At 42.4% G+C, this 15,634-nt stretch overlaps 1 protein-coding gene across 3 annotated transcripts in view; it reads right to left on the reverse strand.

The window, feature by feature from the left end:
* Nucleotides 1–15,634, reverse strand: part of KIF15 (kinesin family member 15) — a 288,169-nt gene that overhangs the window by 221,370 nt on the left and 51,165 nt on the right. For all 3 annotated transcript variants that reach the window (XM_033930440.1, XM_033930441.1, XM_033930439.1), the window contains exons 6-7: nt 6,892–6,989; nt 518–697 (exon numbers count right to left, since the gene is read on the reverse strand). In XM_033930440.1, coding sequence (XP_033786331.1) covers nt 518–697; nt 6,892–6,989 — 278 coding nt within the window. The remainder of the gene's footprint in view (nt 1–517; nt 698–6,891; nt 6,990–15,634) is intronic.

A 15,634-nucleotide genomic window follows, 5' to 3' on the forward strand; every position in this document is an offset into this window, starting at 1 on the left:
AAACATAACAGCAACCATACTGGATCAGACCAATGGTCCATCTAGTCCAGTCTCCTGTTTCCAACAGTAGCCAATCCAAATCACAAATACCTGGTAAAAATCCAAATAGCAGCAAAATTCCATACTACTGATTCAGGGCAAACAGTGGCTTCCCCCATGTCTGTCTCAAAAGTAGACTATAGTTTACTGCCTACCCACCCCTATTAGCTGCAGCTTTAGCCTCTCATACTTCAGCAACTACAGCCTAAAATTTCTCTCCATTGCGAGATACACTCTGGGTGGATGGGCAATGGAGAACAGTAGCCTATTATCTATTACTTTCCTGCTACTGTAATAAATAGCTTGTTGTACATCATACTGAGTACATTAAATTTATACAATGGCTTTTAGATCCTAAGAAAATTTATTGAGGCTTGATTATGAATACTTAAATGAGCACTGCAATCCTGGGTTTCTTTTTGGGACATACTTCACTACACAGATCTTAAATCTGAAAGATAAACAGCACATAGGTTACCTGATAGGCTTCAGCAGCGGAGGTAACCACATGCTCCAACACACCAACAACAAACACACCCTTTTTGATATGCTCTCGGAGAAACAGTCCAGCTGAGGCAGAGTCCAACAAGTCAAAGATCTGTTCATTGTAGATTTCAATGAAAGAACACTTGCACAGGAAGCTTTTCCCATCTCCTGCCTGCAAGGCCAAAAAGTAAAGGCATAACTGAATCAATGCTATCTTAGCCTCTGGCCTCCTTTTCTGCACTTACAATATTAGCATTTTAAAACACTGCTTAATAAAATAACCCTCAGAGCTATAAACCACCATGTATTACTAGAACATAAAGATCTATTGGTTACTACAATTAGAGAATACAAGGAAAGATTATGTTCTTACCTTGGTAATCTTCTTTCTTGTAAATCCACACTCTATTCCTGGACAAGTGGGAAGTCAATCCCATCTGGAAAGATTTCTTGTAGGAAGCTTCATTTACTTATTTTTGATCCCCCCCTTACCTCAGGACTGCCCTCTGACTTCCAGTTGGTAAAAAAGGAGACAAGTTATACTTTTATAGGACACAGAAAGGAGAGGGGTAAGTGGAAACTCACCAAGAAGCATGTCTAACCTGCTCAAAATAACATCAACAAACATTAGAATGATCAGAAATGTAAAAATCATCATAAACAGGAAAACAGTGAAAATATTGAGAATCAGCCTACACTAACAGTGTGAGGCATAGTAGTCAAGGACCCCCTAAAGCAAAGTGCATGAAATTTTGTGGATATTATTCTCGACAAAGGCTGGTCAAAGAATCAATAAGTAGTTTAACTACCAGTACTTATTGAGGCAGACAATTGGTGAATCAGCAACTCCCAGGGCGGGTTCCAGGAATAGTGTGTGGATTTACAAGAAAGAAGATTACCAAAGTAAGAACCTAATCTTTCCTTCTTGTACAATCCCACTCTATTCCTGGACAACACAACAGAGCAGTTCCTCAAAACTAATGTGGGACTGATGAACCTGCTGCCAGAACCGAAGATCCAAATGCTGAATCCTTCTTGCCTGCCACATCTCTTCTGTAAAACTTTGTAATGTGCCCACAAGGATGCCACTCCTCACGTGGATTGTGCCTCCAACACAGGACGACATTTACCAGCTCCAATACAGGTCGATGAAATTGCCATCCAGATCCTTCTCGAAATAGTGGCCTTTGAAGCTGGTCTACCTTTATGGGCTGCCTCAACCAGCGCAAACAGGTGATCCAACAAACAAAATTTGTTCATGACTTCCAAATACTGCAGTAAGAGTTTGCACACATCCAACAATTTCAACATCCTGTCTTGTCCTTTCGAACCCGAGGGTGAAAACTCCGGCAACCTCACTTCTTGGTTGATGTGAAAACTAGATATTACTTTCAGCAGAAAGAATGGAACAGTGCACAAGAATGGAACAAATAACACAAGAGTCCATAATCTGAAGAAAAGAATCTTTGAAGGACAAAGCCTGTAGTTCGGAAACTCTGTGGGTCGATGTAATGGCCACCATAAAGACAGCCTTGACAGTAAGATACATCAAAGAAGCCCACTCCAAAGGTTCATAGGGTGGGCATGCAAGTAACCTAAGAACATGACCACATCTGGGTGAGCAAAGCAAGAATCAGCAGGATCAACACCAAGTTCAGGTCTTTGCTCTTCCGAGTGCACCAAGTATGAAAACACTGCCAAGCTTTAGCATACACAGCAAATGTCGACTTCTTCTTGCTGTGTAAGATGGTAGCTACCACTCTAGCCAAGTAGCCTCTGCATATTAAAGCTGCATGCTCAAGAGCCAGGCTATAAAACCAAAGCAGTCTGGATCCTGCAGGGCTATGGGACCCTGTATGAGAAGGCGAGAGTGGCAGGGAAGCTTGAGTCCCTGCTCCAGCTACAGATGAACCAAGTCTGTATACCACGGGCGCCTCGGCCAATTGGGTGCAACGAGAATCACCTGACCCCCAGTGAATCTTGATTCTCCGCAGAAAACGGCCTATCATGGGCCACAGAGGAAAGATGAAGAAGATCCAGCTGAAGCCACAGCTGCACCATGGCGTCCAATCCTTCATTTACGGGTTAGTGACAATGGCTGAAGAACCGAGCAATCATCTTGTTGGATGCCGATGGCTGGTGCTACCCGATTTCCAATTCGATTCACCTTGGGTGAATCGATTCATTTGTATAAAAAACCGAACTCACCAATTCAAGTCAGCGACTCGGCCCCCTTGCAGAGACCCTTTCGGGTTTTCCCTCTGCCGCCGGGGTCCATCTAATGTAACTTCTGCTCTGCACGCGCTGCCTGACCAATGGCTACAAGCGAGAGTCCAAAGGCCACTTCTGCTCTTTATTCTCGCACTCTCTCCCCTCAAGTCTCCAAGTACACTTCTATCACCGCTACCGCTGTTTTCCACCAATGAGCGCTGAGGTATACCTTCCACTTCCTAGCGCCTGATAGCTCAGTCAGCACACCCTGCCCTGCGCACAAATCTCCCAGGTGGAAGGCAGGCTAGGGGTGTGGTTAAGGCTACTGAATTGAATACAGAGAGCGATGTCCACAGACTACAAGGGTTATGAGATGGTGATGTCAGGAATTGAGCCTTCATTCGGGCTTTGGCTCGCAGAGATAAAGAACGTCACTTCCTGCGGGATAGGTCTGGCAGTTGTAGATAGCCCACGCGACTTGCTGAGATACCAGTGCAGTACCGTGCTTATAGTCTTCGACGGGTTCCTTCTCTGGCCCCGCAGGAACGTAGTTAGCTTAGTGCAGGAAAGGCTGCCGTATTAGCTAAAGCTAAAACCGGGAGGTCAGGGGGAACATGAAGGCCTTTTTTTGGGGGGGAGCAGACCTACAGAGGGGGACACCAGGACTTCAGGGAGGACACATACCAGGCCTTCAGGGGAACATGCAGGCCTTCGGGGGGGAGGGCCTGGTGTAGAAGTACACGGAGGGAGGGAGGGAAGGGGAATTCAAAGAGACATGCATATACCAGACTTGGGAGGGAGGGAAGAAATAATGGGTGTAAACACAGGAGAGGGAGAGAGATGGTGGACAATGGGATGGAGGGAGGGAGGGAAGGAACAGAAAGAGAAGTTGGGCACAAGGGATGGTGAGGAGGGGGGGATTGAGATACTGGATAGGAAGGGAGTTCGGAAGAGAAAGGGAGAGATGGTGGACCCTGCGGTGGTGGGGAAGGAAGAGAGATGCTGGATGAAAGCAGCCAGAAACAGAATATTAATAAAATTAGGAAGAAAACCTTGCTCCAGAGGAGCATACACCCTCTGAATTTTTCTTAGAGCATTTGAAGCTTTTGCGGGCTTTTGACACTGAATTCCAGCTGCATTTCACCGGAGACGCATTTGCACTACCCCCAGCTGTATTTTAGATGTTCCCGAATGGACTGAGTGCCATAGGGGGAGGGGCTAAAACTGATGCCATCTTCCCCTTCTCGCACATGGAACACGGATGCTCACACAACAGCCATCCGCTGCAAACAGGGCATGAATCTGAAGTATCCTGCCCTGAGGAGTTCATCTTAACCATTTTCTTGCAAAAACTAAGTGTTTTGAGATAGATAGAAGCTTATTTCAAATCAGGGAAAATCCAAGATGGCCACCGCAGGAACAATTTTAGCACTAAAACGGCCCAGGGAATAAAGGGGTATTATAGTATAGGAGGAGTCAATACATAAAGCCATTTCTTGTTATTTGATTTATGTGCTAATTATAGAAGTGCTATAGTTTTAGATCGCCACTCATTGGTTTCTGATTTTGGGGTCTAAGAAGATGTGTCATCATTATTATTAACACTTCTTTATGAAATTATTTTATCTTGTAATTTTTCTTTGTGTTTCCTAAACAAGTGTAAACTGCTTGATATTATTTTCAAAATGAAATTAAAAATAAATATATTTTAAAAACAGCCCAGGAAACACACACCGGAAAAAAAAAAAAGTCAATTTAAGGATTTTTGGGGTGGGAGGACCTAGGGCTAACCTCCAAATCCCCTAAAAACTGAATCTGAAAAATCACCAAAATCAATCTCACAGGCTGTCAGCGTGTTACTCACTGTGCCATGCTGTGTGCTGGGAGCTGCAAAATGGAAGCTGATTCAGCTTACAGGGAGAACCTCTGCCTCATGAAGCCTGAAACCTGGACTGTTGGTATCTTCTGACTGCCTCTCGGACAAAACGATCTGGAAGGAGACCTTCACCTTTCCATAAACACCACGCGCGCTACCAGGTGGAGGAACATATGGGCCCCAATCCTGGACACACCTCCACGGAGCCACACAGCCTGCACTCAAACCCATTATCAGACGAACCTGGGGTGAGCAACGCTCACAAGGGAACAGTCCCTGAGCCCCAAACTGAGAATGCAGACTGTCCAGGAAGGTGCATTGCAAAAGGACCAATCACCTGGAAGCAGACTTTACCCTAAAAGTCTGTATTCTCCTGCAACCAGAGCTGTCCCCACTAATGCTGCCTGATTCACCGATTCGAATCAGATGAATCGATTTGAATTGGTTCAATTAAAAAAAAATTGGCCTCCCAATTCGATGACTGACTCTTCCTCCCGTGCCTTCCTAAAGCAGGAGCGGCAGCGCTGCCTCTTGCTGGTCATCCACTGCTGCTCCTGCTTGAGGGTAGAGGGACAGTCGGAAAGGCCTGCACGTTCCCCCAGCTTCCCCGCTTCCTCAGCAGCACGTTCTCTCTGCTATGGTCTCGCCCCTCCTCTGAAGTCAGGGTCAGGATAGTGGCAGACAGAACGTACCGCTGAGGATGACGGCAGCTACAGGGATCGCTATACCACCAGCGATCCTGCAGGCTGCCATATTAGTAAGTAAAAGCGGGGAAGCTGAGGGAACATGCAGGCTTGCGGGGGGGGGGGGGGATCAGCCTTCGCAGCAGGGGAGCAGGCCTTCACAGGGGGAGGAGGAGGAAGAGTTTCTTCTTGGCGGGGAGGCAGGCCTGTGCAGAGGGAGGAGGAGGAGGAAAGGAGTAAGAGAGGAAAGGGGAGATGCCAGACCTGGGGTGAAGTGAAGGAAGAGAGAAACCAAACAAAAAAGAGGGTGAGGAAAGCAGAGGAGAGGTGCTGGACTAATGGAGAGAGAAAAATGCAAGACCACAAGGGAAAGGGTATAAGAGGGACAGATATTGCTCCAAAGTAGGTGGGCAGGGTGCAGGAGAGATAATAGGAGAAATCCTGTACCTGAGGAAGGGGATACAGGAAGTAAGGAAGAGAGAAAGAAGAAGCTGGATATGGGGAGAGATATGAAACAGAGACAAGATGCTGGGCATGGAGGGAGCACAGAACAGGGACACAAGGAGGACACTACTGGAGAGGAGAATAGGGACAGGGACACAGAAGAGATATGCTGGATGAAAGGGTAGTTGAGAAAAGGAGAAATGGTGGATCTGTGGATGGTGGGGTCTATTGCTGCAGCTGCGGGGGGATGGAGATAAAAAAAGGAAAGATGCCAGACCTCCAGAGGAGGAAAGGGAAACAGAAGGGGAGGACAGAGATGGAAGATGGATGGTTAGCATGGAGAAAAAAGAAAGGAGAGCCTGGTCAGAAGACAACCAGAGCCTGGGACCAACATGATTTGAAAAATGACCAGACAACAAAAGGTAGGAAAAATAATTTTATTTTCTGTTTTGTGATTACAATGTCAGATTTGAAATGTGTATCCTTCCAGAGCTGGTGTTAGACCGCAAAAGTGAGCTAGGATTTAACAGAGAGAGGAAAAGTATTTGTTTGTTTGTTTATTTTTTTACACCACAGGACCAGTGTGGGTAGGAGAGGGCAAAGGGGGTGAAGAGGCTATAAAATAAACCAACCAGGATGTTTGAAAAAACATAAAACAAAAAAACCACACCCAATTGGGCAAGAAAATCAAATTGAAAAATCAATTTAATAGGCTGAATCGAAATTTTTTTTCCTGAATTGGGCAGCACTAGTCGCCACGGGGATCTTCTGCAGCATGAAGAATGTAAAGAAATACTAATGAGAGAGACAAATAAACACAAGCAGAAAAGACTAGCTCCTACTGGCTCACTTTTAGGAAGACAACTGGAAGTCAGAGAGCAGTCCTGAGGTAACAAAAATATGTACATGAAGCTTCCTACAAGAAATCTTACGAGATGGGATTGATTACCCATTTGTCCAAGAATAGCGTGGGATTGTACAAGAAAGACCTAAAAACCAACACAGACACTAAATCAAGGTGTATCTCCTTCAAAGGAGGCAGCCTAAATTACTTAAAGATGCATAACAAAACAAATAATTTCAGCTAACACATTTTAATAACAGGCTTTTTCCACATCTCTGCAGTACTATAGAATAGTTACAGTACAATACCTTCTCTCTCTCTCGATCAATGAGGAAAAACAAATATTCCAAGCTCCGAGGAATCACACCTCTCAGGCTGTGACTGAAATTATCAGATTCAGATGGTCCTTATGTTTACAAGCATAAAAGAAAATAGAAAATAGATCTTCAGAACATACATCGTTTAACAAAAATAATGTGTAAATTTCTTAATTCCATATAATATACATTCCCCTCCCCATTCTAATATAACTATTACTAATGTGCTATGAAATCTGATCATTGGAGTAACGAGTCAATGGTTCCCAAATTTTCTTAAAATTTTGAATATTTCCCTGTTGTAATGCTATTGTTTTTTCCATTTTGTATATATGACAGACTGAATTCCACCAAAATGTAAGGGGAGGGTTATATTCTATGTGATACGATGAATTATTTGTAATCACAATTTTCATGTATTGATTAAAGATAATATGTATAATCAATTATTGTAAGAATGCAAAATTTAATAAATAAAAAATTTTTTAAAAAAATAATGTGTAAAATAATATTTTCCCTCTCAAATATTTATTGAATTTTAAAGAATTACACATAAAAAGAAAAATTGAATAAGAGTTTAACATTTAAATGCTTGTAATCAATATAAGAGTATACAAGTACAGTAATTAACAGCAATATAATTGTTCGTGAGTTGAAAGATTTATCCAGTGTCTTCCATTTTCTTTTCATTAGAGAATTATAAAATAACATGCCAAATCATCTTCATATTGTTTAAAATGTAAAATTCAATTCCACCACTTGTATGGATAAATGAGAATATCTTTCTAATTGTTTATAATAGAAGATTAGGTTTATACCTTCGATGATCTTCTTTCTGTTAGACCCTGGAGGATTCCATATGCTAGGTGTTCAATCCCAACCCAGAGTCCAAGTATTACAGAAAGGAGAAATTAGGTTCTTACCTACTTATTTTTTTCTTTAGACCAGGGGTGTCAAAACTTAAATGCACAGTGGGCCAAAATTAAAAACTTGGACAAAGTCACGGGCCAACCAAAATAAGTACCGTGGTCATAAGAACATAAGAATTGCCGCTGCTGGGTCAGACCAGTGGTCGATCGTGCCCAGCAGTCCGCTCATGCGGCGGCCCTTAAGTCAACACCAGTGCCCTGAGTCTAGCCTTACCTGCGTACATTCTGGTTCAGCAGGAACTTGTCTAACTTTGTCTTGAATCCCTGAAGGGTATTTTCCCCTATAACAGCCTCCGGAAGAGCGTTCCAGTTTTCTACCACTCTCTGGGTGAAGAACTTCTTCCTTATGTTTGTTTGGAATCTATCACCTTTTAACTTTAGAGAGTGCCCTCTCATTCTCTCTACCTTGGAGAGGGTGAACAACCTGTCTTTATCTACTAAGTCTATTCCCTTCATTATCTTTTCAAGGGAGAAGAGGCCCAGTTTCTCTAATCTCTCACTGTACAGCAACTCCTCCAGTCCCTTAACCATTTTAGTCGCTCTTCTCTGGACCCTCTCGAGTAGTACCATGTCCTTCATCATATACGGCGACCAGTGCTGGATGCAATATTCCAGGTGGGGGCATACCATGGCCCAGTACAGCGGCATGATAACCTTCTCCGATCTGTTCATGATCTCCTTCTTAATCATTCCTAGCATTCTGTTCGCCCTTTTTGCCGTCGCCGCCAAACATTGTGCAGACGGCTTCATTGACTTGTCAACCAGTACTCCCAAGTCTTTTTCCTGGGGGGGGTCTCTCCAAGTACTGGACATTTTGTATTCGTGTATAAGATTTTTCTTGTCGACATGCATCACCTTACACTTATCCACGTTAAACCTCATTTGCCATGTCATGGTCCATTTCTCGAGCATGTTTATGTCACATTGCAGGTCTTCGCAATCCTTCTGCATCCTCACTACTCTGAATAATTTTGTATCGTCTGCAAATTTAATCACCTTGCTCGTCGTACCAATTTTCAGGTCGTTTATAAATATGTTGAAGAGTATGGGTCCAAGCACCGAACCATGTTCGAAGACAAGGTTCGGCAAAAGAAACTAAAAGAGTGTAAACATAAAAGTGGCCAAAGAAGCATCGCGGGCATATAATAAACTAAAACACAACAAAAAAAATATAAATAGTGAAAAATAAATAACTACAAAACCTTGCGTGCGGTATGGTTTAAAAATGCATAAATAAAAAGTCTGCTGCAGAGCGTGAAAAAAGTGTGGCTGTCCTGCAGTAACAAACGTCGCAGTGTGTCAAGAGACTATAGAAAACATAAAATCCATCAGCTAATACTTAAAATAACTATGTGCACGTTAAAAATAAAAAGGAAAAATGAAATAAAGCCATGGTGGCTCTTACCTAGTAGAGACAATCTATAGCGCTCCAAACTGAGCATACTGAAAGTAAAACCAGCTCGAAAAACACCAGCAATTTAAAAAGGGGGTCACATGATAAGTACCGTAGTCATAACCGTAATCATAAGCAAAAAGTGGCACAAAAAGTGCTAAAGACATCAATGGTCACATGATGAATTAAAACCCGATTAAAAATAATAAATAAAAATGAAAGGTCTAAAAACAACTGACACACATCTTGAAGATAGTACACTCCTCCCTCCGTATTCACGGTGGTTAGGGGCGGAACATAACCACAAATACGGAAAAACCGCAAATAACTTTTTATATGTTATTCGTGGGGGTTTTTTTTTTGTAAAAGCCACCATTAATATATTGAAATCGTGAATAACAAATAATGATCATATTTGAGATTTTTGTAGAAAACAGTTATTTATTGCATAATACAGTAGTGTACAGTAATAATACAGTAATTTATATTTCTTTATACTATCTCAACAAGGTTAAAAAAAAAATTTCAATAAATTACTGGAATATACAGTACTAAAAAAATACTCAGGCAGTGTCTTCATCCTCATTGTCCTGTACATCATCCTGTACATGTACTACAGGATGAGAAGACAAAGAGGATAAGTGAGCACCAGGGGCCTCTTCAGGCAGTGGATGTGGGTCTTCAGTATGCGGTACAGGTATAGGAGGAAGACAAAGAGACGAAGGGGATGCCTCCTCATGGGTGGAAGAGGTGGATGGAGTGGCAATGACTCTTGGTATCTTTTGGAAATACATTGTAATTTCTGTCTGATTCTTCTGCTTCTTCATTTCTTTATATATATATTCATGTATGTCGAAATCGCTGTTTCTGCTAACTCTTTCACTTTCAATACACATACCATGGACGGGCTGATGTCATAGAAAAAGTCCATCACACCATTGAACCTGCATATGCCCTCTGCAATATTGTCCAATGTAAACTTGTCTTCTAGCACTTCTTCTTAAGAACATAAGACTAGCCTTATTAGGTCAGACCAATGGTCCATCAAGCCCAGTAGCCCGTTCTCACAAAGGCCAATCCAGGTCACTAGTACCTGGCCAAAACCCAAGGAGTAGCAATATTCCATGCTACCAATACAGGGCAAGCAGTGGCTTCTCCCATGTCTTTCTCAATAACAGACTATGGACTTTTCCTCCAGGAACTTGTCTAAACCTTTCTTAAAATCAGCTACGCTACCTGCTCTTACCACATCCTCTGGCAACATATTCCAGAGTTTAACTATTCTCTGAGTGAAAAAAAATTTCCTCCTACTGGTTTTAGAAGTATTTCCCTGTAACTTCATTGAGTGTCCCCTAGTCTTTCTACTACTCCATCTTCCTCTTCTTTTTGTATTGCCTCTACTTCGGGAGCAGTCAGGTCAATTAGGTCATCTATTGTTAATTTGTTGGATCTGGTGTCTATTAAGTCTTGAATATCCTCCATATTCATATCTTCAAAGCCTTCCCCACCTACCTGCTTTGTCAAGTCCACGATGTCTTCCATAATTTCTTGGACTGGCTCTGCGGTGATGACAGTGGGCTCCCTTTTTACACATTCATGCCAAAGATTCTTCCAGCACAAGTTCACTGTCTCTGGCTTGACAGCTTTCACTGCTCTTTCAATAATATTGATGGCATCGGCAATAGTGAAATCCTTCCACTTTTTCATGATGTTCTACTTGTTGGGGCCTTCATCCATCGCATGGACAATCCTCTCCAATGAATACCGTGTGTAGTGTGCTTTGAATGTCCTTATTACCCCCTGGTCAAGAGGATGGATGAGAGATGTTGTGTTGAGGGGCATGTAGACAATCTCAACACCCTCAATGTAGAACTCATGTGGGTACATAACGGTTGACTCAATGCCACAATGTCGAGCAACAGTGGAGGATGATTTTAGTCTCTGAAGCATATCCAATATTCTACCTTTTCTTGTAAGGTTTTCACTTTTTTCCTTCTTGGGAGCACTTTTGGTAGCACTTGAAGTCTTGCGCTTTGTAGCCATGGGGGGAGACCTGTGGGAGTGCTGTGCAAAAGCGTTCTCTGTGCATGCTGGGAAGCAGCACTTTTCTCTGTGCACACTGGGAAGCAGCTATTGTGAAAGCTGGGAAGCAGCGATGTTCAGGGTAAAAGCTGGGAAGCGCCAAACTTATTATCGGTACAGTACTTTACTCATGATGTAATTTGGGGGGAGGAGTAAGCATGTAAAAAATCGCAAATAAGCAACACTGCGAGTGCTGAAACCGCGAATATGGAGGGAGAAGTATATAGTTGTCGTACATTGACATACCCGGAGGGCCAGCTCTAGTAGACATTTGGTATTTTCTTGTGGACCAAATATAATTACATTGCGTTACAGATTTGGCCCATGGGCCTGAGTTTGACAACCCTGCTCTAGACGATTAGTCAACCAACGTTGCGGACCAGGAGTCCACTGCCCCTAAATAGCCACTGCACAGGAACCTGAGGATGCCTGGAATTGTAACCATTATAATCCGGACGTAGCCCTGGGAATGTCTCTGGGAAGAAAAACTTGCGTATCCTGATGACACCTGCAGGAGGAATGAAGAGATCTATGACCCCTTCCCAAAGTCCAACAAAACTTGTTCGCAGGGAGCAACTGAGGGCGACATTCAGCAACACCTGAGTAGAGGTCATCCAGACCTATACCAACAAGAAATCGGCCCTTGAAAAGATCTCTGCTGAAGGAGATCCTCGAGACAGCATCCTCTTCCAAAGAGTCCAGTGCTTAGACACTGCACCAGCAGAGAATTTACTAAGAACTCGAATGAGATCATAAAGGGCGCCCGGCACCAAAGCCACACCAATCTCCAGCAGAGGATAGGCATGCACCTCCACAGAGGATGCATTGTATAGGCCGAAATAACAGGCATGTGCCATAAAGGAAGTGGCCATGTCACTCGGCTACCTGAGGATGCTGCCAGAAAAAAATGTTTTGTAATATAACATCCACCCTGCAATCGTGAGAGTCCTTAAACCTCATTCCTCCATCACTAGGGAGAGCAGAGCTGGATAACCTGCACCATGGCAGAATCTACCTCAAGCTATTCAAACCTGCCGAAAATCAGGATCCAGGTGATAAAGCGCAGACATAGCTTTAGCAGATCGGAAAGAGCTTTCTGGGGATCACATTGTTATGAAACCAGACCAAGGAGCTGTGGACTGAATGGTTTTATAAATCTTTATTCATTTTCTTATGTTACAACAAGTGTTTTAAATAAATTCATTATAAACTTGAATAATCACACTTGATTAACTTACAGATTAATATCAAATTTAAAATTTCTTTAGAAAATCAATATTTTATAAAGTTATAATATTATGTAAGAAATTTAAATTAATATAATTATTATTGAATATAATAATTTCCCCTCCCTCCCTCCCTATCAATACTGAATGAGAAATCTTTATTCATTTTCATATGTTACATCAACAATATAAATTCATACTAATATTTCAGAAAACTAAATTTATATAATTCTTAGTTAATATAATAATATCCCATCCCCTCCCCCCTCCCTTCTATTCAGTAATACATGAATAAAATTTTTAAATGCTATTCTTTCCATATTTCATATTATAAATCAAGTATTAATATATTATATAATATTTAGAGATATGATCCCTTTTTCTTCTAATCAAATTCTATACATGGGAAAATTAATCATTCTTTACAATATTCAGTTAATGGTCTCCATATTTTTTGAAATTTATCTATATGTCCTTTTTGTGTTGCTATAGTGAGCTCCATTTTGTATATATGACATACAGAATTCCACCAGAATGTATAATTTAATCTGTCATGTTTTTTCCAATTGAATGTGATTTGTTGTATTGCTATTCCAGTTAAAATAAAAAGAAGTTTGTTATTACTTGATGATATTTGACTTCTTGCTCTCATAGTTGTTCCAAATAATATGGTATCATATGTCAAGGCTACCGGATTTTCTAACATCCTATTTATTTGGGGCCAGATTGATTTCCAGAATGTTAAGATGAATGGACAATAGAATAAAAGATGATCTAATGTCCCAATGTCAACATGACAGTGCCAGCATCTATTTGACCTAGAGCTATCTATTTTTTGTAATCGAACAGGGGTCCAGAAAGCTCTATGTAAAAGAAAAAAACAAGTTTGTCTCATAGATGCTGATACCGTACATTTTAGCCTCCAAGACCAAAGTCGTGGCCATTGAGATGCACTAATTTGGTGCTTTATCTCAATGCTCCAAATGTCTCTAAGACCATTTTTTGGTTTTTTATTTATATAACCGGATATTAATTTATACCACTGTGCAGCTTCATGACCTGTTGAATTAATCTGGAAACACAGGAATTCCAAACTGTGATAATTAGTAAGATTTTTCCATTCAGGGAACCCTACCTGAATGGATTGCTTCAATTGCAACCATTTAAAATATTGTGTTTTTTTAAGATCAAATTTATGTTGCAATTGTGAAAACTCCAGCAACTTTCCATTTTTTATTATATCATTATATTATGGACTGAATGGAAAAAAAGGCACAGGAGAATGGTCCAGGACCGAAGACAGAGAACTGAAAGATGGAAAATCCAAATAGAGCTCTTTCAGTTCATCATCCATAAAGAGGCAGACAGAAAACTCTTAAAATGCGAAGAAGGGTCAGCACTCCCAATCTGAACGCTCAGGGGGCAGCCGAGGAAAACAGTCTCAGCAAAGGCATCAGCTAGATCCAAATTAAATACAGTGGCAGGAGACAGAAGAATCATAAAATCTGCATAGCAACCACTGCAATTGAGCTCTGGAATAGCCAAATAAAAGGGCTCCCGAACAGGAAGCTTTGCCAGATGCAACAGACCGAAAATGCCTCGATGCACCCGCCAGCTACGTCAAACGAGCAGGGTCTGAGGATACGCCATTCAGAGAAACCTAATAAAATTTGGTGAAAAGGCCCACTCCACAACCATGGCACAGCTCTGTTGAGGTACAAGAATCACACCAAGAGATTCCTCAGACTCGAAATGCAGGCATTCTGTGCTAGAGAGTTGCGCGGGGACAGAAATCCCACCCGTCCCCACCCGTCCCCGCCAAAATCCCACCCATCCCCACCCGTCCCCGTGAGGAATCCCTCCGTCCCCACCCGTCCCCGTGAGGAATCCCTCCGTCCCCACCCGTCCCCGCGAGGAATCCCCTCCGTCCCCACCCGTCCCCGCGAGGAATCCCCTCCGTCCCCACCCGTCCCCGCGAGGAATCCCCTCCGTCACCATCCTTCCCTATAAACTTCAGAAATAGTTATTTTATTTAATTATGCTACTGAATTAAAGGCTCTGGTAGAGACCCATTTACAAATAAGCAAAGAGACTATTAATTTGGAAATATTAATTGGGAAGAATACATACTTTGTAAATGGGTTTCTACCAGAACCTCTAATGTAAATATAAAATATAAATACTCAGCTGATGAGAACCCACAAACTGTCAGCTGAGGACTTCCTTTGCAGTTGGCCTGGGGTCCCTTTTGCCAAGCTTGGCAGGCAGCAGTAGCGTCCCTGAGTCACAGATGCTGGCACCTCAGTGGCTCATGGATGCTGCCAGCGACTGCTGCGCTTGGTGGAGGGGAGTTCTGACCATCTCTAGAGGAGGTCCTCTGCTGGCGGTGCTTGGGGATCCCCACCAGTCACAGCAAGGGCCAACAAGTACTTCAACACTGTAGAAATAAAACCAGAAATGCATTTCCTTTTCTTTTGAACACAAAACAAAGATATCTGCCATATACATTTCCCAAGGCAGATGACTCTATGCAATGTCACCTCGGTAACAAAATACAAAAATAGACAAATACACCCCCTCCCTTTTTACTAAACCACAATAGTAGGTTTTAGCACAGGGAGTTACGCTGAATGCCTCGCGCTGCTCTCAATGCTCATAGGCTCCCTGCGCTAAAAAACAATATTGCGGTTTAGTAAAAGGGAGCCATAGTGCAAAATATAGACAACAGATATAAATTCTCAAAACAGACACATTTTGATCACTAAATTGAAAATAAAATCATTTTTCCTACCTTTGCTGTTTGGTGATTTCATGAGTCTCTGGTTGCACTTTCTTCTTCTGACTGTGCATCCAATCTTTCTTCCTTTCTTTCAGCCTCCTGTATGTTTCCTCTCCTCCAGACCTCATTCTCTCCCCCAACTTTTTCTTTCTGTCTCCCTGTTCCCCCTTCTTTCTGTCTCTCTGTCTGCCCCCTTTCTTTCTTTCTCCGTGCCCTCCCCCAAAGCCACTCGGTTTGCTGCCACCGCCATCGGGGAATAGTCCCCAAGCCACCGCTGTCCCAAGCTTTCCCTGCAGAAGCGTCGCGCTGACCAGCATTCCGCTCC

This window comes from Geotrypetes seraphini, chromosome 2 (assembly GCF_902459505.1).
Source record: "Geotrypetes seraphini chromosome 2, aGeoSer1.1, whole genome shotgun sequence".
Classification (NCBI taxonomy): Eukaryota; Metazoa; Chordata; class Amphibia; order Gymnophiona; family Dermophiidae; genus Geotrypetes; species Geotrypetes seraphini.